This window comes from Typopeltis vanoorti, chromosome 3, assembly GCF_054136105.1.
Source record: "Typopeltis vanoorti isolate ZY-2024b chromosome 3, IOZ_Tvanoo_1.0, whole genome shotgun sequence".
Classification (NCBI taxonomy): Eukaryota; Metazoa; Arthropoda; class Arachnida; order Uropygi; family Thelyphonidae; genus Typopeltis; species Typopeltis vanoorti.
This window is the reverse complement of record NC_143551.1, coordinates 163,335,652-163,360,949: the sequence shown is the minus strand read 5'-3', so window position 1 is coordinate 163,360,949 and position 25,298 is coordinate 163,335,652. Positions and strand designations below refer to the sequence as shown.

Here is a 25,298-nt window from a genome sequence, read left to right as displayed (position 1 = left end):
CACTCTTTCCTCCATTCCTAAGCTTCTTCAACGACTTCCAGAATATTTTGCCACCTTCTTGATATTTATTTTCTATGTTCTTGCCAAAGTCCTCCCATGACTTTTGTTTAGCTAGTTTTACACACTGTTTAGCTTTCTTACATTTGTCTCTGTATTCTCTAAGAGTACAAGCTGACTTATTTGCCAGGAACTTTTGATATGCTTTCTTCTTTTCCTTCACTGCCTCTTTAACTTCCTGTGTCCACCAGGGAGTTCTGATTTTTTTATCCTTGCACACAACCTCACCACATGCCTCTCTGGCAGAATCAATCATTCAATGTTTTCTTCAAGGCTTGCCACTGAATCTCCAAGGTTTGATTCCTGTTCTCAAACTCTTTCATTTTTTCTTCAATAATCTTTGTATATTTTAGTCTACAGTTCACATCTGAGAGCTGCTCAACTTTTATTCGCTTTAAAACTTTCTTACATGTTATTCTTTTCAATATGAAATTCAATTTTATCCTGCTCAAGACTAAATAGTGATCACTTCCAATTTCAAATCCTCTGTACACTCTGGTGTCCTGCACCAGGGAGAAAACATCACTATCAACAATAACATAGTCAATGAGACTTTTCTTATTCCTTGCCTCTTCTCTCCATGTGAATTTCTGCACATTTTTATGTTGGAACATGGTGTTAGTAATAACCAGTCCATGTCCTGAGCAGAAATCCAACAGATATTTGCCATTATTATTAGCTTTGCTCTTTTCTCCAAATTTTCCCAAAATATTTTTGTATGTCTCACAATCATTTCGTACTCTGCTATTTAGATACCCAACAAGGACCAACTTTTCCTTTTTCATTGTGTCAGTTGCTTTTTCTAAACCATCAAAAAATTCCTCCACTTCTACCTTAGTAGGACCTTCTGTGCCACAAATAAGTCTCATTGTCCAGTTCCCCATTCTCATATTTGTCCACATTACTCTACTTGAGACTGCCTGCCATTCAAGAAGATTAGCTTCGTATTTTGTGTTGAATACTATTGCTACTCCTTCTTTTCCTTGATTGTCATTGCCTGAATATAACATTTTATGTTTATTGCTCAGAAAGATCTCACCAGTTTTTGTCTTTTTTGTTTCAGTCACCCCTGTTGTATCGATCTGGTACTTATCTAATTCCTCAGCTAGGTCCATTTCTTTGCCATTCAGGCTTCTTATGTTAATAGTACCAATCTTTAACTCTGGTGATGTTGAGTTGGTGTGTGTTTTCATTTATTGCTCAGAAAGATCTCACCAGTTTTTGTCTTTTTTGTTTCAGTCACTCCCTATTATGTCGATCTGGTACTTATCTAATTCCTCCACTAGCTTCATTTCTTTGCCATTCAGGCTTCTTATGTTGATAGTACTGATCTTTACCTCTGTTGATGTTGAGTTGGGGTGTGTTTTCACTAAATTTAAAAGTTCAATACCATGTGGTAAATTCAGAACAAGGGTAATGCACAGTGCTTTATCACATTCTTTGCACGTGCACCTGGAGTTAGAACATTTTTATGGAGTTTATACCCTCAGCCATAGCCAAGTTAGCCGGTGTTCGGCATGGACAGTATGGTTTTTTCCACAGTTTATCTTAGGGTTTTTCATTTTGCAAAGCAAGCAAACCGGTCTTGAGAACTCAACACCAGACTTAGGATACACCAGGGCATATGACTGACCACCTTATCCTGTGAACGGATTGAGATCCATTGATTAATAAATTCTTGACACCATAAGGTAAAAGAGGTTATAAAGAAGATGAGATGAACATATAAATTAAAGATGCAAAGAAAGTATATACTTGATTTAATCCTTTATTCAAGTGTAAGGAAACAAGTTTGTGCCGGAACTATTTTCTGGACTGGGGCAACTCATGGTAAAAGTGGTATGATTTCACATCACTTGCCTTGGTATCCCATAATGTAAAGCACATATCTTGCAGACATATATAATGCTATGCCTTATGGGAAAAGTCATTACCCAGACCTGTTTTGACCTTCATTGAGGTCTCATCAGTGGGAGCCAGGCCCAGAGGTGATACCATGGTTGAAGTAACGCAGAAGTAATATTTTCATATACGGGTTGCCAAAAGGTGTCACAACTTATTATTAAAATACTCTGGATTAGAGATAAATAGTTGTTGAAAGTTTTTACTTGGTTATTCTATAAATTAAAGATACCAGGAAATTATATACTTGGTTTAATCTTTTATCCAAGTGTAAGCAAACAAGTTTGCTCCTGTACTATTTTCAGGACTTGGGCAACTCGTGGTAGAGGTGGTATGACTTCACATCACTTGCCTTAGTATCCCATAATATAAAGCACATATCCTTGCTGACATGTATGATGCTGTGCATTATGGGAAGGGTCATTACCCAGACTGGTTTCGGATGAGGTCTCGCCAGTGGGAGCCAAACCCAGAGACCTCAATAAAGGTCGAAACCAGTCTGGGTAGTGACCCTTTCCATAATACATAGAATTATACATGTCTGCAAGGGCATGTGCTTTACATTATGGGATACTAAGGCAAAGTGATGTGAAGTCATACCACAAGTTGCCCCAGTCCTGAAAATAGTTCAGGCACAAACTTGTTTGCTTACACTTGGATAAAGGATTAAACCATAGAAAAACTATCAGCAACACACAAAACATTCTTAGTTGCAGTTTTTCCACTAGTAGTAGAAGGCACAATAACTGGAAAATTGTCAAATGTAAGGGATCAGATGTGGAAGATCTTCCTCCAACTTTAGGTGACTTCCTTGGTGTGCTGTATTGTTGAGTTTGCTGGTGAATAACCTGAAGTTGGCCAGCTGAGGTTTCTTTCTAGGTTTCACCAGAAACAGGTTGTATGCATTTATTTATTACAGAAATGTTAAGCAAATTTGACCAGAAATGCTCAAGTATGGGGGTATGAAAGTCTTACAGTGGCTGCATTGCATAGTTCAGAAGGCCTGGACAGAGGGGCGAATTCCCGATGATTGGAGTAGAGCTCTCATAGTACCCATATATAAATATAAAAAGGAAAATAAAACTGAATGTGAGAATTACAGAGGTATTTCCCTAATGAGTGTTCCTGGTAAGATTTATGCGAGTATACTTGAGAAGAATTGTGGAAGAAAAGCTTGGTGAAGAACAACCTGAATTCAGGCCAAATAGAGGCTGTGAGGATCAGATCTTCACTTTTACGACAAATAATTGAAAAATCATGGGAATATAACAAAGATCTGTATTTAAGTTTTGTCGATCTGGAAAAGGCATGTGACAAGAGAGAAGTTATTCAATATGCTACAGTTATATATTAATGGGGCATTGTATCAAGCAATACTTAGTCTTGATTTGAGTTGTAAGTCAGCAGTTAGAATTGAAGGAAGTACAGGAAGATGGTTTAATGTTAAATCTGGTGTGAGACAAGGATGTACATTATCCCCTCTGTTATTCATTATCTATATGGATCACATTATGAAGGAAAGTGGTATTAAACCGGATATCAAAATTGGAGATGTTAATGTCAGCTCTTTGCTTTGTGCAGACTATGTTATACTTCTAAATAAATCCACTACAAGTCTGCAAGATTGCATAACTGTTGTAATAGATATGGTATGAAGGTCAGCAATAATAAGACAAAGACAATGAAAACAGGCAGAAGCATTGAAAATATCAACTGCATTGTGAATGGAGAACCTATAGAACAAGTAAAACATTTCAGCTACTTAGGCGCAATTTTTAGTGAAGATGGTAAATTAAATATGGAAATAGACAATGGAATCAACAAATCTGGTATGGTAGGAAGTCAACTGAATAAATTTATATTGAATAAGAGAGAAATTAGTCAGAACACTAAATTAGCTCTATACAAGACCATGTTCAAACCAATTTTAACTTATGGATTTGAGAGCTGGGTCAGAAGTAGAACACTTAACTAAAGACTGCAGACTACAGATATGAGAGTTCTAAGAAAGATCAGGGGCATGAACATGACATGAATGACAATATCATATTAAAAGCGAGGATATTAGGAAAGAACTTGCCATTGTCAGCATCCAGGAATGGATTAGCAGAGCTAATAACAGGTGGTATGGTCACTTTAATAGAATGGGCGAGTAAAGATTAGCAAAACAAGTGTTCTCTGCCAGGTTGGCAGGAAAAAGACCCAGAAGTAGACCAAGATATAGTTAGATTGATACTGTAAAAAGTGCTTTAAAGACAGGTAACAGACTAATTTGGAGGAAAATTATAGATAGGAAGTTGGTAATGATGTAAATTTTTCATGTAGTACTATCATTTCCTATACACCCCGTGAGGGTACATGGCAGGAATTTGCTGATGATGATGTCAAGGAGATGAAGGTAAAGTTTTATGTACCATTTCTTTGATTTTCTCAGTGTAAGAAACTCATTTGTGTTATAATCCGACAAACAAGCAGGATGGTTTTTCAATTTTTTGCCCTTACTTTCTGCCAGCATTATATATAGTCACCACGATATCTTTATGAAATGAAATCAGCATAAACAGATCACATTATCATGCCATTTTACTGAAAGCAATTCATCATAAGTCATACTCATGTTCATCCTGTTTTTCTTTCAGCCAAATATTTGAACAAATCTGGATCTTGTGTGCAAGTTATCAACAAGTAAATATCTTCTATCTAAATATGGTCTTATTGTTACTAGATCTACCAAAGGCATAGTTGACAGTTGTGGCGGAACCGATATAAACAGTAGTGTCTAATATACCGCTTGGAAAGAAGTTAACAGACACTATCATAGTGTAAGAAACAAATAGCAGTGGTGCCCACCTTAATAATATTTAGGACCTCCTTTCACTGTGACTGCAGCAATCCCACGGGACATACTTTCCACAAGTATATGATCAGTAGGAATTTTGGACTATTCTTCCTGTATGCACGTAGTGTGGTCCTGGACTGTTGTTGGGATGGACATCCTTTGACTTCATCCTCTCCAGTTCATGCCATAGATGTTCAGCAGGATTGAAATTAGGGCTTTGTGGAGGCCAGTCAAGTGTGGTGACGTTCATGTCCACAAACCATGCAGTTTGTCACTAGGCAGCACTCTAATGACATGGTGCATTGTCTTGCTGAAAGTGATGGTCATTTCCATAGAAAAGTAGGAAGCATGGCATTGCCAGAATGTTCAGCTACCTCTCAGAGCTCAATGTTCATGGCACCACAAATAGAGATCTGAAGCCAAACCAAAAAAAAAAAAAAAACAGGATCATACCATCACCATCATCTCTGAATTTCATAGTTGGGGGTTCGCACTCTGGTGAGAGACATTTACCAGTCATCCACCACACCCATTCATCTGCTCAGTATGACTGCAGCAATCCCACGGGGCATACTTTCCACGAGTATATGACAGTGATCAGTAGGAATTTTGGACCATTCTTCCTGTATGCACGTAATGAGGTCCTGGACTGTTGTTCGGATGAACATCTTTTGCCCTCACCCTCTGCTCCAGTTCATGCCATACATGTTCAACAGGATTGAGATCAGGGCTCTGTGGAGGCCAGAGATCTGAAGCCAAACAAAAAAAAACAAGATCATACCATCACCACCACCACCACCACCTCTGAATTTCATAGTTAGGAGTTCGACTCTGGTGAGAGACATTCACCAGGTGTAGCTTGATTTATTGCTCCATAACACAGCTTTCCAAGCTTCTACATTCCTCTGTATCACTGAAGATAATGCTCTATGTTGGTTCAGTTAATATGGGACTTGCATATTGCAGTCCTATCATGGAAAATCACGTGTGAGCCTCGGTTCTGAACGTTTTTGTGCAAATTCATGTTCCAGTCAATGCCCAGAACTCAACAGTCGACATGTCGGTTTTTACATATTATCTTTCGTAGCACCCTACAGTCATGTTCAGTGAGTGCGGACGGTTGTCCACTTGCAACTGACTCCCTGCTCTTTCATCTCAGTATAGTATCACTAATTGTTGACCTGGGATGGCCCAATTTGCTGAACAGATGGGCCTTCAACATGGCATCTTATCACAATGCCTCTTTCAAACTCTGTCAGTTCTCTTCTTGCAGCCATTTCGCCTGGACACAGTTACACTGACTTGGAAGCATCATATTCCTCCAATTTATATACCAGTTACACACATGACTCATTAAATGGCATGATGCATCTTTGCCTATGGGGGGTGTCCATTGACTTCCTTCCAAGTAGTGTGTAACCTGTTTCACAGTCACAAAGGACAAACACTTTTTTTTATTCCAAAATGATATCTCTTGAAGGAATAAACTAACTGCCTAAAACTCAATGTGCCCTTCCAACCACCATATTTTGTTGATACACAGGTTTCTAAATGAGTAAAACATGTCAGCAAATTTTTTTCAAATGATCAGTCACACTTTTTTGTCATGTACAGTCTCTCTCCTCAGACTGGTTATGATTATCACAAAAATGCAGTAATTTCAGAAGTAGTTGAAATCTGTCTAGTTGTATAGTTTTACCTAACATGAGCATTAGGTAACTAAACGGTGGGTTATCAGAGGAAAAAAAAACACATTTCCTGAAATGTGGTTTTCGTCCATTTCTTTAAATTAAAGATCCCAAGAAATGATTTCCTTTGGTTTATACTTTATCAAAGTGTAAATAAACAAATTTTGCACATGAAGTATGTTCACGAGTGGGTAATTGTATATAGAGGCTAATGACTTTACATCAGTTGCCTTAGTGTTATGAGATATTAAGACAATTGATGTGAACTTATTAGCCTCTGTATACAAAGTAGCCTGCTCGTGAAGATACTTCACGTTCAAATTTTTTTTGCTTACACTTGGCTGAGTGGTTAGCATATCCGCTCTCCAGCCAAAAGGTGCAGGTTCAAATCCTGCCATGGGCATGGATGTTTGTGATTGTCTGTGAAAATAGTAGACGTAGTGGTCGGCAGTAGATGGTGTCGGTGTAGATGATGAAAGTAGTTGCAGTTGGTGGATAAGGAGAGTTGTAGAGTAGGTGTCCTCCCTTGATGAGTCTTTGGACTCCCTGGAGGTGTGTTATGTAGTAATAATAAAGTATAAAACCAAAGTATAATTTCTTGGCATTTATACTTTAACGAAGTGAAAAAATTTTCAATTCTTTTAATTTTTAATTTCAGTATTTTTCATGACAAAATTGCAATGCCTGTTAATCTCAGTAGCAATATTAAAAAAAAAAAAAAAAAAAAAACTTGTTATTTTCATTGTCAAAGAACATTGTAATGCTATCATTCAGAATTGGGAAAACTTGGATGTATATCGAGAGTGTTGTTGTCAGCAATTTCCACAGCACTATCAAATTTTTTAGTGATATGAAACACATTACTGCATTTAAAACGACTATCTGAGCTTCCTTCACTTTCCTCTGAATACCAGTAGTCATAATCTGACTTGAATCCTGTCAAAATACAGCCATTTTCCTCAGCAGTAGTGGCATTGCATTTACAGTAGCCAGCCACCTTGATTCAGACTTTTGCAATCACTTGATTCACTTTCTTTACTACTTTCACAGTCATAGAAAATTGTTTACTGTAAATCTTTTATGGCATATAAATACATTTGGGTAAGTTGGGAAGGTTGCTAAGAGATAGCAGTGTCGCTATACAAAAATTCAAAAGCCAGTGTAAATTTATAGCTTGCAGAAGTTAAAATTTGATGAATGCATATATACATCAATACTGTTTTGAGGATAGAAGCATGGGGATGGGGTGCTTAAGGGTCAAAACTATATAACTGAGAGGAGACCTCCACATAGCCTTTAAAGGAGAACTGACCAGGGCTTCTGACCTAATATCCAATCCTCACCTTCTCGTGGTGCACCCTGTTGGTATCTACTTGGATACTGAACGAACAAGGATGGGCTGGCAATTTGGGATTTAGCGACCAAATTGTATTCTTATTGGTCGCTAAAACCAAAATAAAAAAAAATGATGGTACGACATGACAAAATTTCATGCCGGCTGGGGCGTTGCCCGGTTAAACAAGGCCCGCGTTGTTTTCGCCAGGGAAGCAGGGCGAACAGCGAAAAGTCAGCTACTGGAACAAATCTGAAAGCACACCCCAAATCAATATCACCAGAGTTAAAGATCAGTACTATAAATATAAGAAGCCTGAATGGCAAAAAAAAATGTAGCTAGCGGAGGAATTAAATAAGTACCAGATCGACATAATACGGGTGACAGAAACAAAAAAGACAAAAACTGATGAGATCTTTCTGAGCAATAAATACAAAATGTTATATTCAGGCAATGACAATCAAGGAACAGAAGGAGTAGCCATAGTATTCAACACAAAATACGAGGCTAATCTTCTTGAATGGCAGGCAGTCTCAAGTAGAGAGATGTGGGCAAATATCAGAATGGAGAATTGGACGATGAGACTTATTTGTGCCTATGGTCCCACAGAAGATTCTACTAAGGTAGAAGTGGAGGAATTTTTTGATGCTTTAGATAAAACAACTGACACAATGAAAAAGGAAAATTTGGTCCTTGCTGGGATCTAAATAGCAGAGTAGGAAGTGATTGTCAGACATATAAAAATATTTTGGGATAATTTGGAGAAAAGAGCAAAGCTAATAATAATGGCAAATACCTGTTGGATTTCTGCTCAGGACATGGACAGGTTATTACTAACACCATGTTCCAACATAAAAATGTGCACAAATTCCCATGGAGAGAAGAGGCAAGGAATAAGAAAAGTCTCATTGACTATGTTGTTGTTGATAGTGATGTTTTCTCCCTGGTGCAGGACACCAGAGTGTACAGAGGATTTGAAATTGGAAGCGATCACTATTTAGTCTTGAGCAGGATAAAATTGAATTTCATATTGAAAAGAATAACATGTAAGAAAGTTTTAAAGCGAATAAAAGTTGAGCAGCTCTCAGATGGGAACTGTAGACTAAAATACACAAAGATTATTGAAGGAAAAATTAAAGAGTTTGAGAAGGAACCAAACCTTGGAGATTCAGTGGCAAGCCTTGAAGAAAACCCTGATTCATTCAGCCAGAGAGGCATGTGGTGAGGTTGTTTGCATGGATAGAAAAATCAGAACTCCATGGTGGACACAGGAAGTTAAAGAGGCAGTGAAGGAAAAGAAAAAAGCATATCAAAAGTTCCTGGCAAATAAGTCAGCTTTTGCTCTTAGAGAATACAGAGACAAATGTAAGAAAGCAAAACACTGTGTAAAACTAGCTAAACATGGGAAGACTTTGTCAAGAACATAGAAAATAAATATCAAGAATGTGGTAATATATTCTGGAGGTTGTTGAAGAACCTTAGAAATGGAGAAAGAGTGCTGTAAAAGGAGTTAAGAGTTGATAAAAGTGACCTGAAAATGGGAGAAAAACATATCCTTTAAGTATGGAGTAATTACTTCAAAAAATTGCTAAATGAAACAAGCAGTGATAGCACAGTGGTAAAAAAACGCTCAACAGGCATACCATCAGGAATACATATCCATACTTGAAGTAAAAAAAGCCATCAAACGCTTGAAATGTGGAAAGGCAGCAGGAGTAGATGATATTCGACCAGAAATGCTGAAGTATGGTGTTATAAAAGTCTTACAATGGCTGCACTGCATAGTTCAGAATGCCTGGACAGAGGGACAAATTCCAGATGATTGGAGTAGAGCTCTTATAGTACCCATATATAAAAAGTGAAATGGAACTGAATGTGAGAAATACAGAGGTATTTCCCTACTGGATATTCCTGGTAAGATATATGCAAGTAAACTTGAGAAACGGTTGAGAAGAATTGTGGAAGAAAAGCTTGGTGAAGAATAAGCTGGATTCCGGCGAAATAGAGGCTGTCAGGATCAGATTACGAAAAATAGTTGAGAATGCATGGGAATATAACAAAGATCTGTATTTAAGTTTGGTCGATCTGGAAAAGGTATATGACAAGGTGTCAAGAAAGAAGCTATTCAATACGCTACAGTTATATGGTGTCAATTGGGAATTATATCAAGCAATACTTATTGCTTGATATAATTCATGACAATAAATTGAATAACTGTTGTAATAGATATGGTATGAAGGTGAGCATGAAAAAGACAATGAAAATAGGTAGAATTTTTGAAAATGTCAACTGTGTTGTGAACAGGGAACCTCTGGAACAAGTGAAACTTTTCAGATGCTTAGGCACGATTTTTAGTGAAGATGGTAAATTAAATATGGAAATAGACAACAGAATCAACAAAGCTGGTATTGGTAGAAAGCCAATTGAATAAATTCATATTTAATAAGAGAGAAATTAGTTGGAACACTAAATTAGCTGTATACAAGACAGTGTTCAAACCAGTGTTAATAACTTATGGATCTGAGAGCTGGGTCAGAAGTAAAACACTTGACCAAAGACTAGAGACCACAGATTTGAGAGTCCTGAGCAAGATTAGAGGCGTGAACAGATGGCATCAATAGCAATATCATATTAAAAACGAGGATATTAGGAAAGAACTTGATATTGTCAGCATCCAGGAATGCGCTAGCAGAGCTAATCCCAGGTGGTATGGACACTTAAGCAGAATGGGTGAGGAAAGATTAGGAAAACAAGTGTTCTCTGCCAGGTTGGCAGGAAAACTACCCAGAGGAAGACCAAGATATAGGTGGATTGATATGGTACAAAGTGTCTTATACAGTAGAAATATAGGATCTGATAATGTTGGCAAGTAACAGACTGATTTGGAGGGAAATTGTAGATAGGAAGTTAGTAATGATGTTAATTTTTCATGTAGTACTATCATATCCTGTACACCCCTTGAGGGTACATGTCAGGAATTTGATGATGATGAAGCATTTGGATATATATACACAGCATTACCACTGAAAGGACATGTGACATAATGATCAAGGAAAAGCTTTTTAAAGGGACAGGATTAGTAATAATGGTATGTTATTGGATTTCTGTGTAGGACATGGTGTAACACCATGTGCCAACATAAAAATATGCATTAATTCATGTGGAAGGAATGCACACATGCAAAAGTCTTATTGATGACATTATTAGTGATATCTTCTGAATTGATCCAGATTACACTCTTGTATTATGGGTCACTTGAAACTATTGGGTAGAGATGAATATTTTATTGAAAAAAATGGGTACTGGATACTGAAGTTCTGAAAGGAATGAAAATTAAGCCATGTTTAGGTGAACTATAGATTCAAATATAAAAATATAACATTTAAGTAAAAGTTGAAATTTTAAGTTGGCTAAACCTAATGAAATCATGAGTGCCCCAAGTAGGAAAACACATGGCAAATCTGTCTGCAATGATAGAAAAATAAGAATACTCTGGTGGATACAGGGAATTAAAGATTCAATCGTATAGAAAATTTCTGCCCAGTAAGTTAGCATGTGCTGTTAAAAAATTATAACAAAAAAAAAAAAAAAAAAAAGAAGGAAAGTTAAGTTATATGTGAAAATAGCTAAACATCTGTGGGGAAATTTTCAGAAAACAACTCAGTGGTATAAAAAACAAAAAAGAAGAATATTCTGGATGTGTAACATTCAATTACATGATGGACTGTGAAAGTATTAAATTCTTTATCTCACCTAATATTTCATTATCCCTAATGACTAGCATCTTCAAAGCACTTCGATAAAGACAGAAAATCCATAAGAAACAAGAAACAATTGTAAAAATACTCAGTATGTCCAGGAAGAATGCAGCTGGATATGACATGGCCATCAGTAATATGACCTAAAGATGAATAATGGTATTTTAATTATTCAAAATTAAGTGGATATTGAATACCACATTATTTCTTAGCCGAATAAGAAACTCAAAGATAGGAAATCTAATCTAAGAGTTTCATGCTGAATATAGAAAACTATAAACATACAAACTTATTGTTTTAATACTGACCATATCGTAATGCGTACAAACATCTTACATTCTTTGCCTACCAGTTTCGTTAGCAAACTGTCTAGCTTTTTCAAGACGTTCACGGAAAAGCATAAAAAAACTAGTAAATGCAAATTGAAAGGAACATAAAAATGTGAACAATCTAGTAGCTAAGGTTACACGTTCGCGTGACAGAGACTGAGAGGGCTTGTTGTTCTTATTCATCATCATGCATGCGTGTATGTTGTAAACGTGTAATGTGATTACTGGCTAGCTGTAGTTCAGATGGATTTAGAGAAAGGATTTTCATCAGGCTTTTCCATGAACCGTTCAGAATAGTGCCCTGATTTCTGTTGAGGTTTCCACCGGTTATTAACACTGTTGTGGCTTCCTTGAATAAACGATGTCTGTAGTCGTCATACAAATATGGCATGGAGCTGTTTTGCCACTCTATCGTGTGGTTAGATGTACAGAAATGATGTGCTAAGCTGGAAGAAATACTTCTGTTGTGGTTTACATCACCAACATGTTCTTTTTTGTCCGGTCTGTAAACTCTGTGAAGTTTGTCCGATGGAGGCAAGACCACAGGAGCAAGGAATGTAATATACTCCTAGATATTTGTAGACTGGCACCTTATCTTTTGGGGATCCTAAAACCTGTCTGATGCTGGTGGTTGGTTTGAAGGCTACTCTGATGTTGTAGGCCCTTAGTATTCTGGCTATTTGATAAGAAATTGACCTGATGAAAGGGATCACTACAGTAGAAATGTGCTGGGAGCTTGATTCTTCTTGTCTGGGGTTGTCACCGTATAGATATTTTTTGATGATGTTCGGAGGATATCCATTTTGTGATAATGTGTTGGCTATCAGTGAGAGTTCAGTCTGTGTATCCTCCTCTTCTGATATAAACTTTCGGGCTCTATTTTTCAACATGTGGATAATGCTCAGTTTGTGTGTCCTGTGATGGTTTTAAGTATAATGAAGATATCTTCCAGTGTCTGTAGGCTTTCTGTAAATAGATAATTTGACACTATTTGATTGTCTCTTTATCAAGATGTCTAAAAAATGCAGTTGGCTGTTGTTTTCCACTTACAGAGTGAATTTTATCCTGTTATGTATTGAGTTGATTTTATTCACAAACGATTTTAGGTTTTTTTAAGCTGTCTTGCCACATCATGAAAATATCATCTACATATCTCCACCATATAGATGGTCTAGGGGAGATTGTGGAGAAAATTTCTTTTTCAAGTTTTTCCATGAAAAGGTCTGCACAAGATGGTGATAGTAGGCTTCCCATTGCTAGGCCTTCTTATTGTTGGTATATAGTGTTGTTAACCTTGAAGAAATTAGACTGAAGGCAGTGTTTAAACATCTGTGTGATGTCTAGAGGAAAGAGGTCTTGAATGATGTTTATTACCTCTTCTACTGGTACATTGGTGAAAAGGGATACAACATCTAGACTGACTAGCATATCTGTTGGTGCAGTCTTAATGGCTTTGAGTTTATTTACAAAGTGCTGACTATTCTTGATATAGGATTCTGTTGATCTTATTTTATTATTTAATAAGTTTGCAAGATGCTCAGCCAAAAGTAAGTTGGGGATGACCTTCCATCAACGATTGGACGAAGAGGTATATCCTTTTTATGTATTTCAGGTGTCCCGTATAGTCTGGAAGTGATGGAATGTGAGGATTTTAGTGTTCTCTTCACTTCTTCTGGCCAAATGTTACAATTTCTGATTAGTTAGCTTGTTTCATTATGATTTTTTTATGGTGGGGTCTCTGTCTAGGATCTTATAGGTAGAGTTGTCTGATAGTAATACGTTTAACTTATCATGATAGTCTTTAGAGTTAAGGATAACTGTTGAATTTCCCTTATCAGCCTTGGTAATGATGATATCTTTGTTTTTCTTCAAGTTGAGGATTGCCTTTCTATCATAAGGAGACGTGTTGAGAATAGGTTGTTTCGCATTGGCTAGGATTATGGTACTTTTGAATCTAATGGTGTTGGCTATGTATTGTGGTAGTGGATATAGGCCTTTTTTCAATTCCACACATGAAATCCATTTTAGGAATGTGTTTGGGCATAATCGCAAAGTTAAAACCATTTTTGAGAATGTCGGATTCATTTTTTGTGAGACTATGATTCGACAAATTAAAGATCACTTTGTCGTCTAGGAGGTTGTTCTGTGTCCAATATTTTTTCTTGTAAAGTTCATTGAATTCCTGAATTTGTTTTGTCTTTATAAAGTTTGAAAGTTTTTTCAAACTTTATAAAGACAAAATGATACAACGCAGTTATATCATTTGATCTAATTGATTCCATATGGTATATTCTAAATCGTTAGAAATATCATCAAAGAACTCATGGCAATTAATATCACTTTTATTTAGTTCGTACCTCGTGTGTTGAATTGAATCCTTTCTCTTACAATAGCCAATTATTAAGCACCGATGAAGTGTGTAGATAAATTTTTTTAGCTGAGATAGAGTTGATATGACCTCTGACTATGAGGAACTTTGGAATGATGGAGAATTCCCTGCAACGTTTAAGGAATGTTAGATGGTTCAAAAGTTTAGCCTTTCTGCATTTTTCTCTTTCCATGCACTGAACTTTGTTTCATTAAACTGTTTAAATTAAACATATTTGTTTGTTTGAAAAATAAACATACAAACATTGTTTTAATACTGACTATATAATACTTTTTTAATACTTTTCTATGTATATATATATATAGAAAACTATATATATATATATATAAAGTTCGGCGAGTCCAAGCGTAAGCCAACATCTGGTAGTGCAATGCTAGGGAACTTGTAGTAAAGGTGGAGCAAGCTCCGATCACTGTTCTTAGTATTTTCCCATAATGTAAATATATATATATATAATTTTCTGTATTCGGCTAAGAAATAATGTGGTATTCAATATCCACTTAATTTTGAATAATCTTACTTCGCTGAAGTGAAGCCTGTTGGCTCTTATTTTCAGTAATTGTATTTGTGCACCTTTTGGCAACTCGTACAGTAAAGACATAAGCTCTGACTATTGAAACCTTAGTATTACATCTAGGTCTACCTACTCACTGATGAGACCTCAAAAACGGTCGAAACCAGTCTGGGTAGTGACCTTCTCTCATAATGTGAAACAGTAATACATCTCCTAGGAGCTGTGTTTTACGTTATGGGAAAATACTAAGAACAATGATCAGAGCTTGCTCCACCTTTACTACGAGTTGCCCTAGCATTGTACTACTAGATGTTGGCTTATGCTTGGACTCGCCGATCTTTATATACAGGGTGTTCGGGATAAATTTGACAGTTTCGTAAGGAAAAAGAAAATCTTCTTTGTATCTATTAAATTTAATGAATTGACAAAAAAACATTACAGGCAGAGTTAATTACAATACTATCAACAAGATTTACTCAAAATAACCACCATTAGCATCGATCACAGCTTCAATTCTGCTTCGGAACAAGCTGATGCTACAGTCTTCCTGGGAAGGGCCGCAAAAACTGTTTTAATTTTATCCATTAACTGGGCTTTTGTATTACTGGAAGTGCGATTGGTGTCTTTTTCAACTGCGCCCCATACAAAATAATCCATGGGGTTAAGGTCTGGGGAGTTTGGAGGCCAAACATTTGGACTGGTGAAGTCGTAGAAATTTTCAGACAACCATTTTTGACTTTTCCCAGAGGTGTGGCAAGGGGCCGAATCCTGCTGCCATACATACGGCCTACCATTGGCTACCCTTGTTATCCAGGGCTTGACTACAGTTAGCAACTCCACGAACAAAGCCCGAATTCCAATGCCAGGGTTCTTCAACACCTGTTCCTGCAGATTTGCGAGGAATTCTGCTGTACGAACGCAATCAGATCGTCTGCTAGGGATCTTTCTTCTTGCTACATCCTCGTAGTCACCATTGCAAGTCTCTAGTTCATGCCTGATTGTTTTTACTGTATTCAGGGAGCATTGGGCAGCAGTCGTAATATCCTTATTTTGATGGCGGGCACGAATCATCATGATACAAGTTATTCTCTTCCATGATTCAGGTGGGTTCCAGCTATCCATCCTTTCTGACATCTTGTATATGAATGAAGAAGGGTCCAAACTTTTAAATGAAGAGAAGTGTGTGTTAATACATGTAACTTACGGAAAAATATAATTAATTATAAATATGTCAAATTTATCCCGAACACCCTGTATATATATATATATTTTTTTTTTTTTTTTAAGAATTGAATGACTAGAACTGAGATCAATTCTTTTTAAACAAAATATGTATGTTAACTGAGTTAATGATCATTCTTTCATATATATATATATATATATATATATATATATATATATATAATTTTCTATGTTCGGCATGAAACTCTTAGATTAGATTTCCTATCTTTGAGTTTCTTATTCGGCTAAGAAATAATGTGGTATTCAATATCCACTTAGATTTGAATAATCTTACTTTGCCGAAGTGAAGCCTTTTGGCTCTTATTTTCAGTAATGGTATTTTAAAATTGTTCCCATTTGGCATTGATTTGCTATAGGTACTACATTCTCTAGGGTGTGGGAGTGATAAAAGTTAATTTCCTGTTTTGGATAACCACTTCCCATATCCTTGAAACAAGCAGGGAGTCGTTCTCATTGAGATTCAGTTTATTATTTGTATAGTTCAGCTTTCTTGTGTTCTTCTCATTTTAGCAATGTGCAGTTTGTAATACTCAGGCTGAGAAAGTTTATAAATAGCCTTGAGAGGATAGTGTGCAGTCAACAGTCACGAGCATTGATGTCTGTGAATGAATGTCATTCCCCAGTGCAAGACTATCCCACTTATTGGGTTCTTGAGGTGGTTGGGAAAAGTTTCATAATAGGATTTTTGTTTACAGTCTTTCATTAGGTAAATTCATATTACAATTTCAAAAAATAAACAAAAAAAAAAAAGAGAGAATGATTATATTAACATCATGGATGAATTTTATTTTTAACCATAGGTTATTTGATGGAGGATATTTTGATGGAGGTTATTTGATTTTTTGATGGAGGATATTTTCCTTGCAGGCAAAAAAAAAAATATGTTGATGTTGACCTTCTCCCATCATCCATCTAGACCAGTGTTTCTGAACAGGGGGAAACAAATTAGTTTTTGGTGGGAAAAAATACTAGGAATCACCATAGCCAGCAATGTAATACTACCAGATGAAAGATAATGGACATACATAACAAATGAAAAACTATATGCATAATTTTTAAAATTGTGAATAAATATAGAATATCCCGTTGAGGGATGATGTATAGGATATAATTCATAGACTATGATTTTTTAACGATACTTGTGATATAATGATTAGAAATATATACACGTTAGCACAAGAATAATGTTTAATATGCCAAATATTTCAGTCTGAATATTACAGACCATCTTCAGTGGCTACATAGGAATAGTTTTAAAAAACAAAGTGGAATATGAACAAATGATCATTCATACATAGAACACGGCGCGTGATGTCATATCGCTAAGTATTAGAAGAGTAAACATTAAAAAAAAAAAACATAATTAAAGATATTAATTCATAAATTCATATAATGATTTTAAATAATATTATACTGATAAAAAAAACATAATTAAAGATATTAATTCATAAATTCATATAATGATTTTAAATAATATTATACTGATAAAAAAAATAAATAAATAAAAAATAATAATAAAAAAATAAAAATTTAATGTGTTATCCTGATTAAACTTTCCCAAATTTTTTGATATAGATAGAGTCATTACGATTCAAGTTAGGACATTAAAGTAAGGCCTCTACACTTTCTTTAAATAAACGTTCAAATTTGTAGCGACATCTGTGTAGGAGGAGAGTCTTGGACCAAAGGATGTTGTGATTTGTTTCTAATCCATGCTGAGCTAATCCAGATTTGTATATGGCCTCTCGACAGAGACTCCTTACCTTCCTTTTACATCCTCGTATAAAGTTTACCATGGAAATTGAAAAAGACAACAAGTTATCCTTTTTAGACATCCTTCTCATCCATTCACCTTCTGGTATTCTTACAACAAAAGTTTACAGAAAACCAACTTTCACAGGTCATTACATTCTCAAAGAAACTGCTCATCACCCTTGTCAAAAAACAGGAGTCACAAAATGTTTATTATGACAAACAAAAACTAACTGTTCAACTTCTCATTTATTACAGAAGGAACTTTCAACTATCAAACATCACATAAAACTAAATGGCTTCTCTGAAAAGAGTACACATCTTTTTGATTCTTACAATCCAACACAGAACAGCAAAGATTCAATACGTCGAATTCCAATTCCTTACATTTCCGGGATTTCAGAACCAATTTCGAGAATTCTAAACAAATATGATCTAACAGCCACTTATACACCTATTAACAAATTATCCACCCAGTTTCCTTCATCTAAAGATAAACGCTCAACCTTGTCTCTACCTCGTGTGTATCAAGTTCCTTGTAATTGTAATCTTTCTTACTTTGGACAAACTGGACGTTCCATAGAAAAAAGAATTCAAGAGCATCAGTCATCAATTCAACACAACAAACATGAGAAATCTGGATTACCTCAGCATGGATTATAAACAAACCACAACATCCTTTGGTGGGGTGCTTAAGGGTCAAAGCTGTATAACTGAGTGGAGACCTCCACATAGCCTTTAAAGGAATGCGGAGAACCGACCAGGGGTTCTGACCTAATGTCCAATCCTCACCTTCTCGTGGTGCACCCTGTTGGGTATCTACTTGGATACTGAAGGAACGAGGATGGGCTGGCCATTTGGGATTTAGACGACCAAATTGTATTCTTATTGGTTAAACCAAAATAAAAAAAAAATGATGGTACGACATGACAAAATTTCATGCCAGCTGAGGCATTGCCCGGTTAAACAAGGCCCCCATTGTTTTTGCAAGGGAACCAGGGCAAACAGAGAAAAGTCAGCTACTGGAACAAATCTGAAAACAAACCCCAACTCAACATCACCAGAGTTAAAGATCGGTACTATCAACATAAGAAGCCTGAATGCAAAGAAATGGAGCTAGCTGAGGAATTAGATAAGTACCAGATCGACATAATAGGGGTGACTGAAACAAAAAAGACGAAAACTGGTGAGATCTTTCTGAGCAATAAATACAAAATGTTATATTCAGACAATGAATCAAGGAAAAGGAGTAGCAGCCATAGTATTCAACACAAAATACAAGGCTTAATCTTCTTGAATGGCAGGCAGTCTCAAGTAGAGTAATGTGGGCAAATATGAGAATGGGGAACTGGACAATGAGACTTATTTGTGAAGAAGGTTCTACTAAGGTAGAAGTGGAGGAATTTTTTGAGGCTTTAGAAAACACAACTGACACAATGAAAAAGGAAAAGTTGGTCCTTGTTGGGGATCTAAATAGCAGAGTAGGAAATGATTGTGAGACATACAAAAATATTTTGGGAAAATTTGGAGAAAAGAGCAAAGCTAATAATAATGGCAAATATCTGTTGGATTTCTGCTCAGGACATGGACTGGTTATTACTAACACCATGTTCCAACATAAAAATGTGCACAAATTCACATGGAGAGAAAAGGCAAGGAATAAGAAAAGTCTCATTGACTATGTTATTGTTGATAATGATGTTTTCTCCCTGGTGCAGGACACCAGAGTGTACAGAGGATTTGGAATTGGTAGATCACTATTTAGTCTTGAGCAGGATAAAATTTAATTTCATATTGAAAAGAAAGAAAGTTTCTTTTCAAAATTTCTTTTGAAAGAAAGAAAGAAAGAAAGCATGTAAGAAAATTTTAAAGCGAATAAAAGTTGAGCAGTTCTCAGATGTGAACTGTAGACTAAAATACAGAAAGATTATTGAAAAGAAAATGAAAGAGTTTGAGAACAGGAATCAAACCTTGGAGATTCAGTGGCAAACTCTGAAGAAAACATTGATGGATTCTGCAAGAGAGGCATGTGGTGAGGTTGTCTGTAAGGATAAAAAAATCAGAACTCCCTGGTGGACACAGGAAGTTAAAGAGGCAGTGAAGGAAAAGAAGAAAGTATACCAAAAGTTCCTCTCAAATAAGTCAGCTTGTGCTCTTAGAGAATATAGAGACAAATGCAAGAATGCTAAACACTTTATAAAATTAGCTAAACAAAAATCATGGGACGACTTTGGCAAGAATATAGAAAATAAATATCAAGAAGTGGCAAAATATTCTGAAGGTTGTTGAAGAAGCTTAGGAATGGAGGAAAGAGTGCTGTAAAAGGAGTTAGAGATGATAAAGGTGACATGAAAACGGAAGAAAAAGATATCCTTGAAGTATGGAGTAATTAATTTGAAAAACTGCTAAATGAAACAAGCAGTGATGACAGCACAGTGGTATAAAAACACTGACCAGGCATGCAGTCAGGAATACATATCCATACTTGAAGTAGAAAAAGCCATCAAACGCTTGAAATGTGGAAAGGCAGCAGGAGTAGATGATATTCGACCAGAAATGCTGAAGTATGGTGGTATAAAAGTCTTGTTGTGGCTGCACTGCATAGTTCAGAAAGCCTGGACAGAGGGACGAATTCCCGATGATTGGAGTAGAGCTCTCATAGTACCTATATATAAAAAGGGAAATAAAACTGAATGTGAGAATTACAGAGGTATATCCCTATTGAGTGTTCCTGGTAAGATATATGCAAGTATACTTGAGAAACGTTTGAGAAGAATTGTGGAAGAGAAGCTTGGTGAAGAACAAGCTGGATTCAGGTCAAATAGAGGCTGTCAGGATCAGATCTTCACTTTACGACAAATAGTAGAGAAATCATGGGAATATAACAAAGATCTGTATTTAAGTTTTGTCGATTTGGAAAAGGCATGTGACAAGGTGCCAAGAGAGAAGCTATTTAATATGCTACAGTAATATGGTGTCAATGGGACATTATATCAAGCAATACTTAGTCTTTATTTCAGTTGTAAGTCAGCGGTTAGAATTGAAGGAAGTACAGGAAGATGGTTTAATGTTAAATCTGGTGTGAGACAAGGATGTACATAATCCCCTCTGTTATTCATTATCTCTATGGATCACATTATGAAGGAAAGTGGTATTAAGCATGATATCAAAATTCGAGATGTTAATGTCAGTTCTTTGCTTTATGCGGACGATGTTATACTTCTAAATAAATCCGCTACAAGTCTGCAAGATTCTCTGAATAAATTGAATAGCTGCTGTAATAGATATGGTCAGCAATAAAAAGACAAAGACAATGAAAATAGGCAGAATCATTGAAAATGTCAACTGTGTTTTGAATGGAGAACCTGTGGAACAAGTGAAACATTTCAGCTACTTAATCACGATTTTTACTGAAGGTGGTAAATTAAATATAGAAATAGACAACAGAATCAGCAAAGCTGGTATGGTAGGAAGTCAAATGAATAAATTCATATGGAATAAGAGAGAAATTAGTCGGAACACTAAATTAGCTGCATACAAGACAGTGTTCAACTGTCTTGTATGCAGCTAATTGTCTTGTATAACTGTCTTGTATAACTCCCCCAAAATCACATGAGACTAGGACAGGGTGTTCGGGATAAATTTGACATATTTATAATTAATTATATTTTTCCGTAAGTTACATGTATTAACACACACTTCTCTTCATTTAAAAGTTTGGACCCTTCTTCATTCATATGCAAGATGTCAGAAAGGATGGATAGCTGGAACCCACCTGAATCATGGAAGAGAATAACTTGTATCATGATGATTCGTGCCCGCCATCAAAATAAGGATATTACGACTGCTGCCCAATGCTCCCTGAATACAGTAAAAACAATCAGGCATGAACTAGAGACTTGCAATGGTGACTACGAGGATGTAGCAAGAAGAAAGATCCCTAGCAGACGATCTGATTGCGTTCGTACAGCAGAATTCCTCGCAAATCTGCAGGAACAGGTGTTGAAGAACCCTGGCATTGGAATTCGGGCTTTGTTCGTGGAGTTGCTAACTGTAGTCAAGCCCTGGATAACAAGGGTAGCCAATGGTAGGCCGTATGTATGGCAGCAGGATTCGGCCCCTTGCCACACCTCTGGGAAAAGTCAAAAATGGTTGTCTGAAAATTTCTACGACTTCACCAGTCCAAATGTTTGGCCTCCAAACTCCCCAGACCTTAACCCCATGGATTATTTTGTATGGGGCGCAGTTGAAAAAGACACCAATCGCACTTCCAGTAATACAAAAGCCCAGTTAATGGATAAAATTAAAACAGTTTTTGCGGCCCTTCCCAGGGAGACTGTAGCATCAGCTTGTTCGAGGTTCCGAAGCAGAATTGAAGCTGTGATCGATGCTAATGGTGGTTATTTTGAGTAAATCTTGTTGATAGTATTGTAATTAACTCTGCCTGTAATGTTTTTTTGTCAATTCATTAAATTTAATAGATACAAAGAAGATTTTCTTTTTCCTTACGAAACTGTCAAATTTATCCCGAACACCCTGTATGTGATTAAATAAATATATCATCATGATATTGATGATGTAGCTTCTCTGCATTGTTTGCTGTTTACTTCTTTGATTTAACCGGTAGTTACCAGTTTCATTTATTGTGAATGTTTGCGAGAAATAGAAAACTTTATTAACTTTATTTTTTTGATTGTGTTTTATTTATATTTTTATATTTTATTAAATTTAATAAATGTTTATTAATAATTTTTTAAACACGGATAAGTTTCTTAAAAGAAAACATTGAGCAAAAGTCGCAAAGAAAGTGATAATTTTTTGGTGAAGCATGCAGCCAAAATATTGCAAAAAAAAAAAAAAAAGTTAAAACAACTAATGAAGAAAAGATATCTACAACTATGTGATCATTACTGTCTCCACTGAAATAAAAAAATACAGCAATCTGATGCACCTTGATATTTACTGCATGTTGTCTGATTGTAATTAGCCATATTACAAAAAATTCATAGAAACCATATAGAGAAATGCATATGAGAGATAAGGCTTCAGCTCTGCCCAGTCATGCACTAAATTCTGCAGCTCCAAAGGCCAACCAGTCTACTAGAAACCTGGTAGAATGGGACACATCAGAGATCTGACATTGATTCTATTTTGAGATTGAAATAAAGATATCAAAAAATCATCTAAATATAAATCTCACCTACAGTTTATCAGGCTTATTAGCTGCATTTCACCCATGGTGAACACAAGATGATACACACACATTCAACGTCAGCAAGTTCAGAATAATTTCAAACAACAATCTATTTCTGATGTAATGGCAGTTACTCTATTTCTAATGTTTATTGTGTGTGTGTGTGAATTTTGTGATGTTTTATGTGTACCATATGAAATTCTTGAGAGTAGGACTAAACTCGTTTTTAATAATCATTCCTATTAGGATATGGCCCATAGGATTGCAAAGGTTACCAAAGAGGCCAAATTAAATATTGAAGAGGATCTTTATGTGGAATCATTCAGGCCCCATTTGATGGATGTGGTTCATGCTTGGAGCAAAGGAGCATCTTTTGCACAAATATGCAAAATGACCGATATATTTGAAGGTAACTGCACATTATATCGGATATTCAGTTTAGCATATATCTCATTATACTCATTTTGAGTGCGATGCTACATGTGTAATATTATTTAGAATTTCTGTATATGATAAGACCTTACCTAACAGTTTACTCATCATTTACAGAACATGTTTTTACTCTCCTTCTACTAATATGATCAACATTATAAATTCCTGATATTAAGGAAATATAGCAGGGGTCGGAATCCAATGGCTCCAGAGCCGCATGCGGCTCTTGGCTGAACAAAGTGCGGCTCTTTTATATTGAATTAAAAGATACATAATTATTCCTTTCTTTTAGGCTTGCACGGTGATCTGAATGCATTTTTGAAAATTATGGAGACAGCTACTGTGTTTGAATAAAAACTTTAGTTTAATATAACTAAAATCTACATTCGACGTTTCGACCTTTATGTCAAGGTCATCTTCTGGAGCATACAACTATACACAGGAAACAAGCTATACTACAATCAAACTGGTTTGTTAAAGACACTGACCAACTGCTACAACAATTGTTAGCCTGACCTCTGGTGGGAAAAAAATAAATAAATAAAAAATTATACATCAACGCTAGAGTCCTGTTATTAGTGTTGTATACTATATACATATATTAACATCATTCCAGCCAGTTGATATGGAATGGTTTCTAATACTAGCTGAGGATTGGCTAGAGTCCTGACTTATGCTGGATCTTACATATTAGGTAGGCTGAATGTGTGCCATCCAGATCCTTGGAATTTTCATGCCATCTTTGTTGTTGATATTTGGGTGGTTTATCAGGATTTTGCAGGATTCCTTAAAAGGAAATTTAAGGATCTGGATGGCACACATTCAGCCTACCTAATATGTAAGATCCAGCATAAGTCAGGACTCTAGCCAATCCTCAGCTAGTATTAGATACCATTCCATACCAACTGGCTGGAATGATGTTAATATATGTATATAGTCATCATCATCATCAAATTCCTGCCATGTACCCTCAAGGGGTGTACAGTACTACATGAAAAATTTACATCATTACTAACTTCCTATCTACAATTTTCCTCCAAATCAGTCTGTTACTTGTCAAGACTCCAACATTATCAGATCTTATATTTCTATCGTTTAACGCACTTTGTACCGTATCAATCCACCTATATCTTGGTCTTCCTCTGGGTCGTTTTCCTGCCAACCTGGCAGAAAACACTTGTTTTGCTAATCTTTCCTCTCCCATACTATTTAAGTGACCATACCACCTGAGATTAGCTCTGCTAATGCATTCCTGGATGCTGACAATGTCAAGTTCTTTCCTAATATTCTAATTTTTAATATGATATTGCCATTGATGCCATCTGTTCACGCCTCTAATCTTTCTCAGGACTCTCATATCTGCGGTCTCTAGTCTTTGGTCAAGTGTTTTACTTCTGACCCAGCTCTCAGATCCATAAGTTAAAACTGGTTTGAACACTGTCTTGTATACAGCTAATTTAGTGTTCCGACTAATTTCTCTCTTATTCCATATGAATTTATTCAATTGACTTCCCACCATACCAGCTTTGCTGATTCTGTTGTCTATTTCTATATTTAATTTACCATCTTCAGTAAAAATCGTGCCTAAGTAACTGAAATGTTTTACTTGTTCCACAGGTTCTCCATTCACAACACAGTTGACATTTTCAATGATTCTGCCTATTTTCATTGTCTTTGTCTTTTTATTGCTGACCTTCATACCATATCTATTACAACAGCTATTCAATTTAGTCAGAGAATCTTGCAGACTTTTAGCGGATTTATTTAGAAGTATAACATCATCCGCATAAAGCAAAGAGCTGACATTAACATCTCCAATTTTGATATCAGGTTTAATACCACTTTCCTTCATAATGTGATCCATATAGA

At 36.0% G+C, this 25,298-nt stretch overlaps 1 protein-coding gene across 1 annotated transcript in view; it reads left to right on the top strand.

Annotated features, from left to right (window-relative positions):
* The window catches only part of Mtr4 (exosome RNA helicase Mtr4), a 432,027-nt gene that overhangs the window by 378,468 nt on the left and 28,261 nt on the right, over positions 1–25,298 (top strand). The window contains exon 24 of the mRNA XM_090390948.1: positions 23,244–23,406. Coding sequence (XP_090247074.1) covers positions 23,244–23,406 — 163 coding nt within the window. The remainder of the gene's footprint in view (positions 1–23,243; positions 23,407–25,298) is intronic.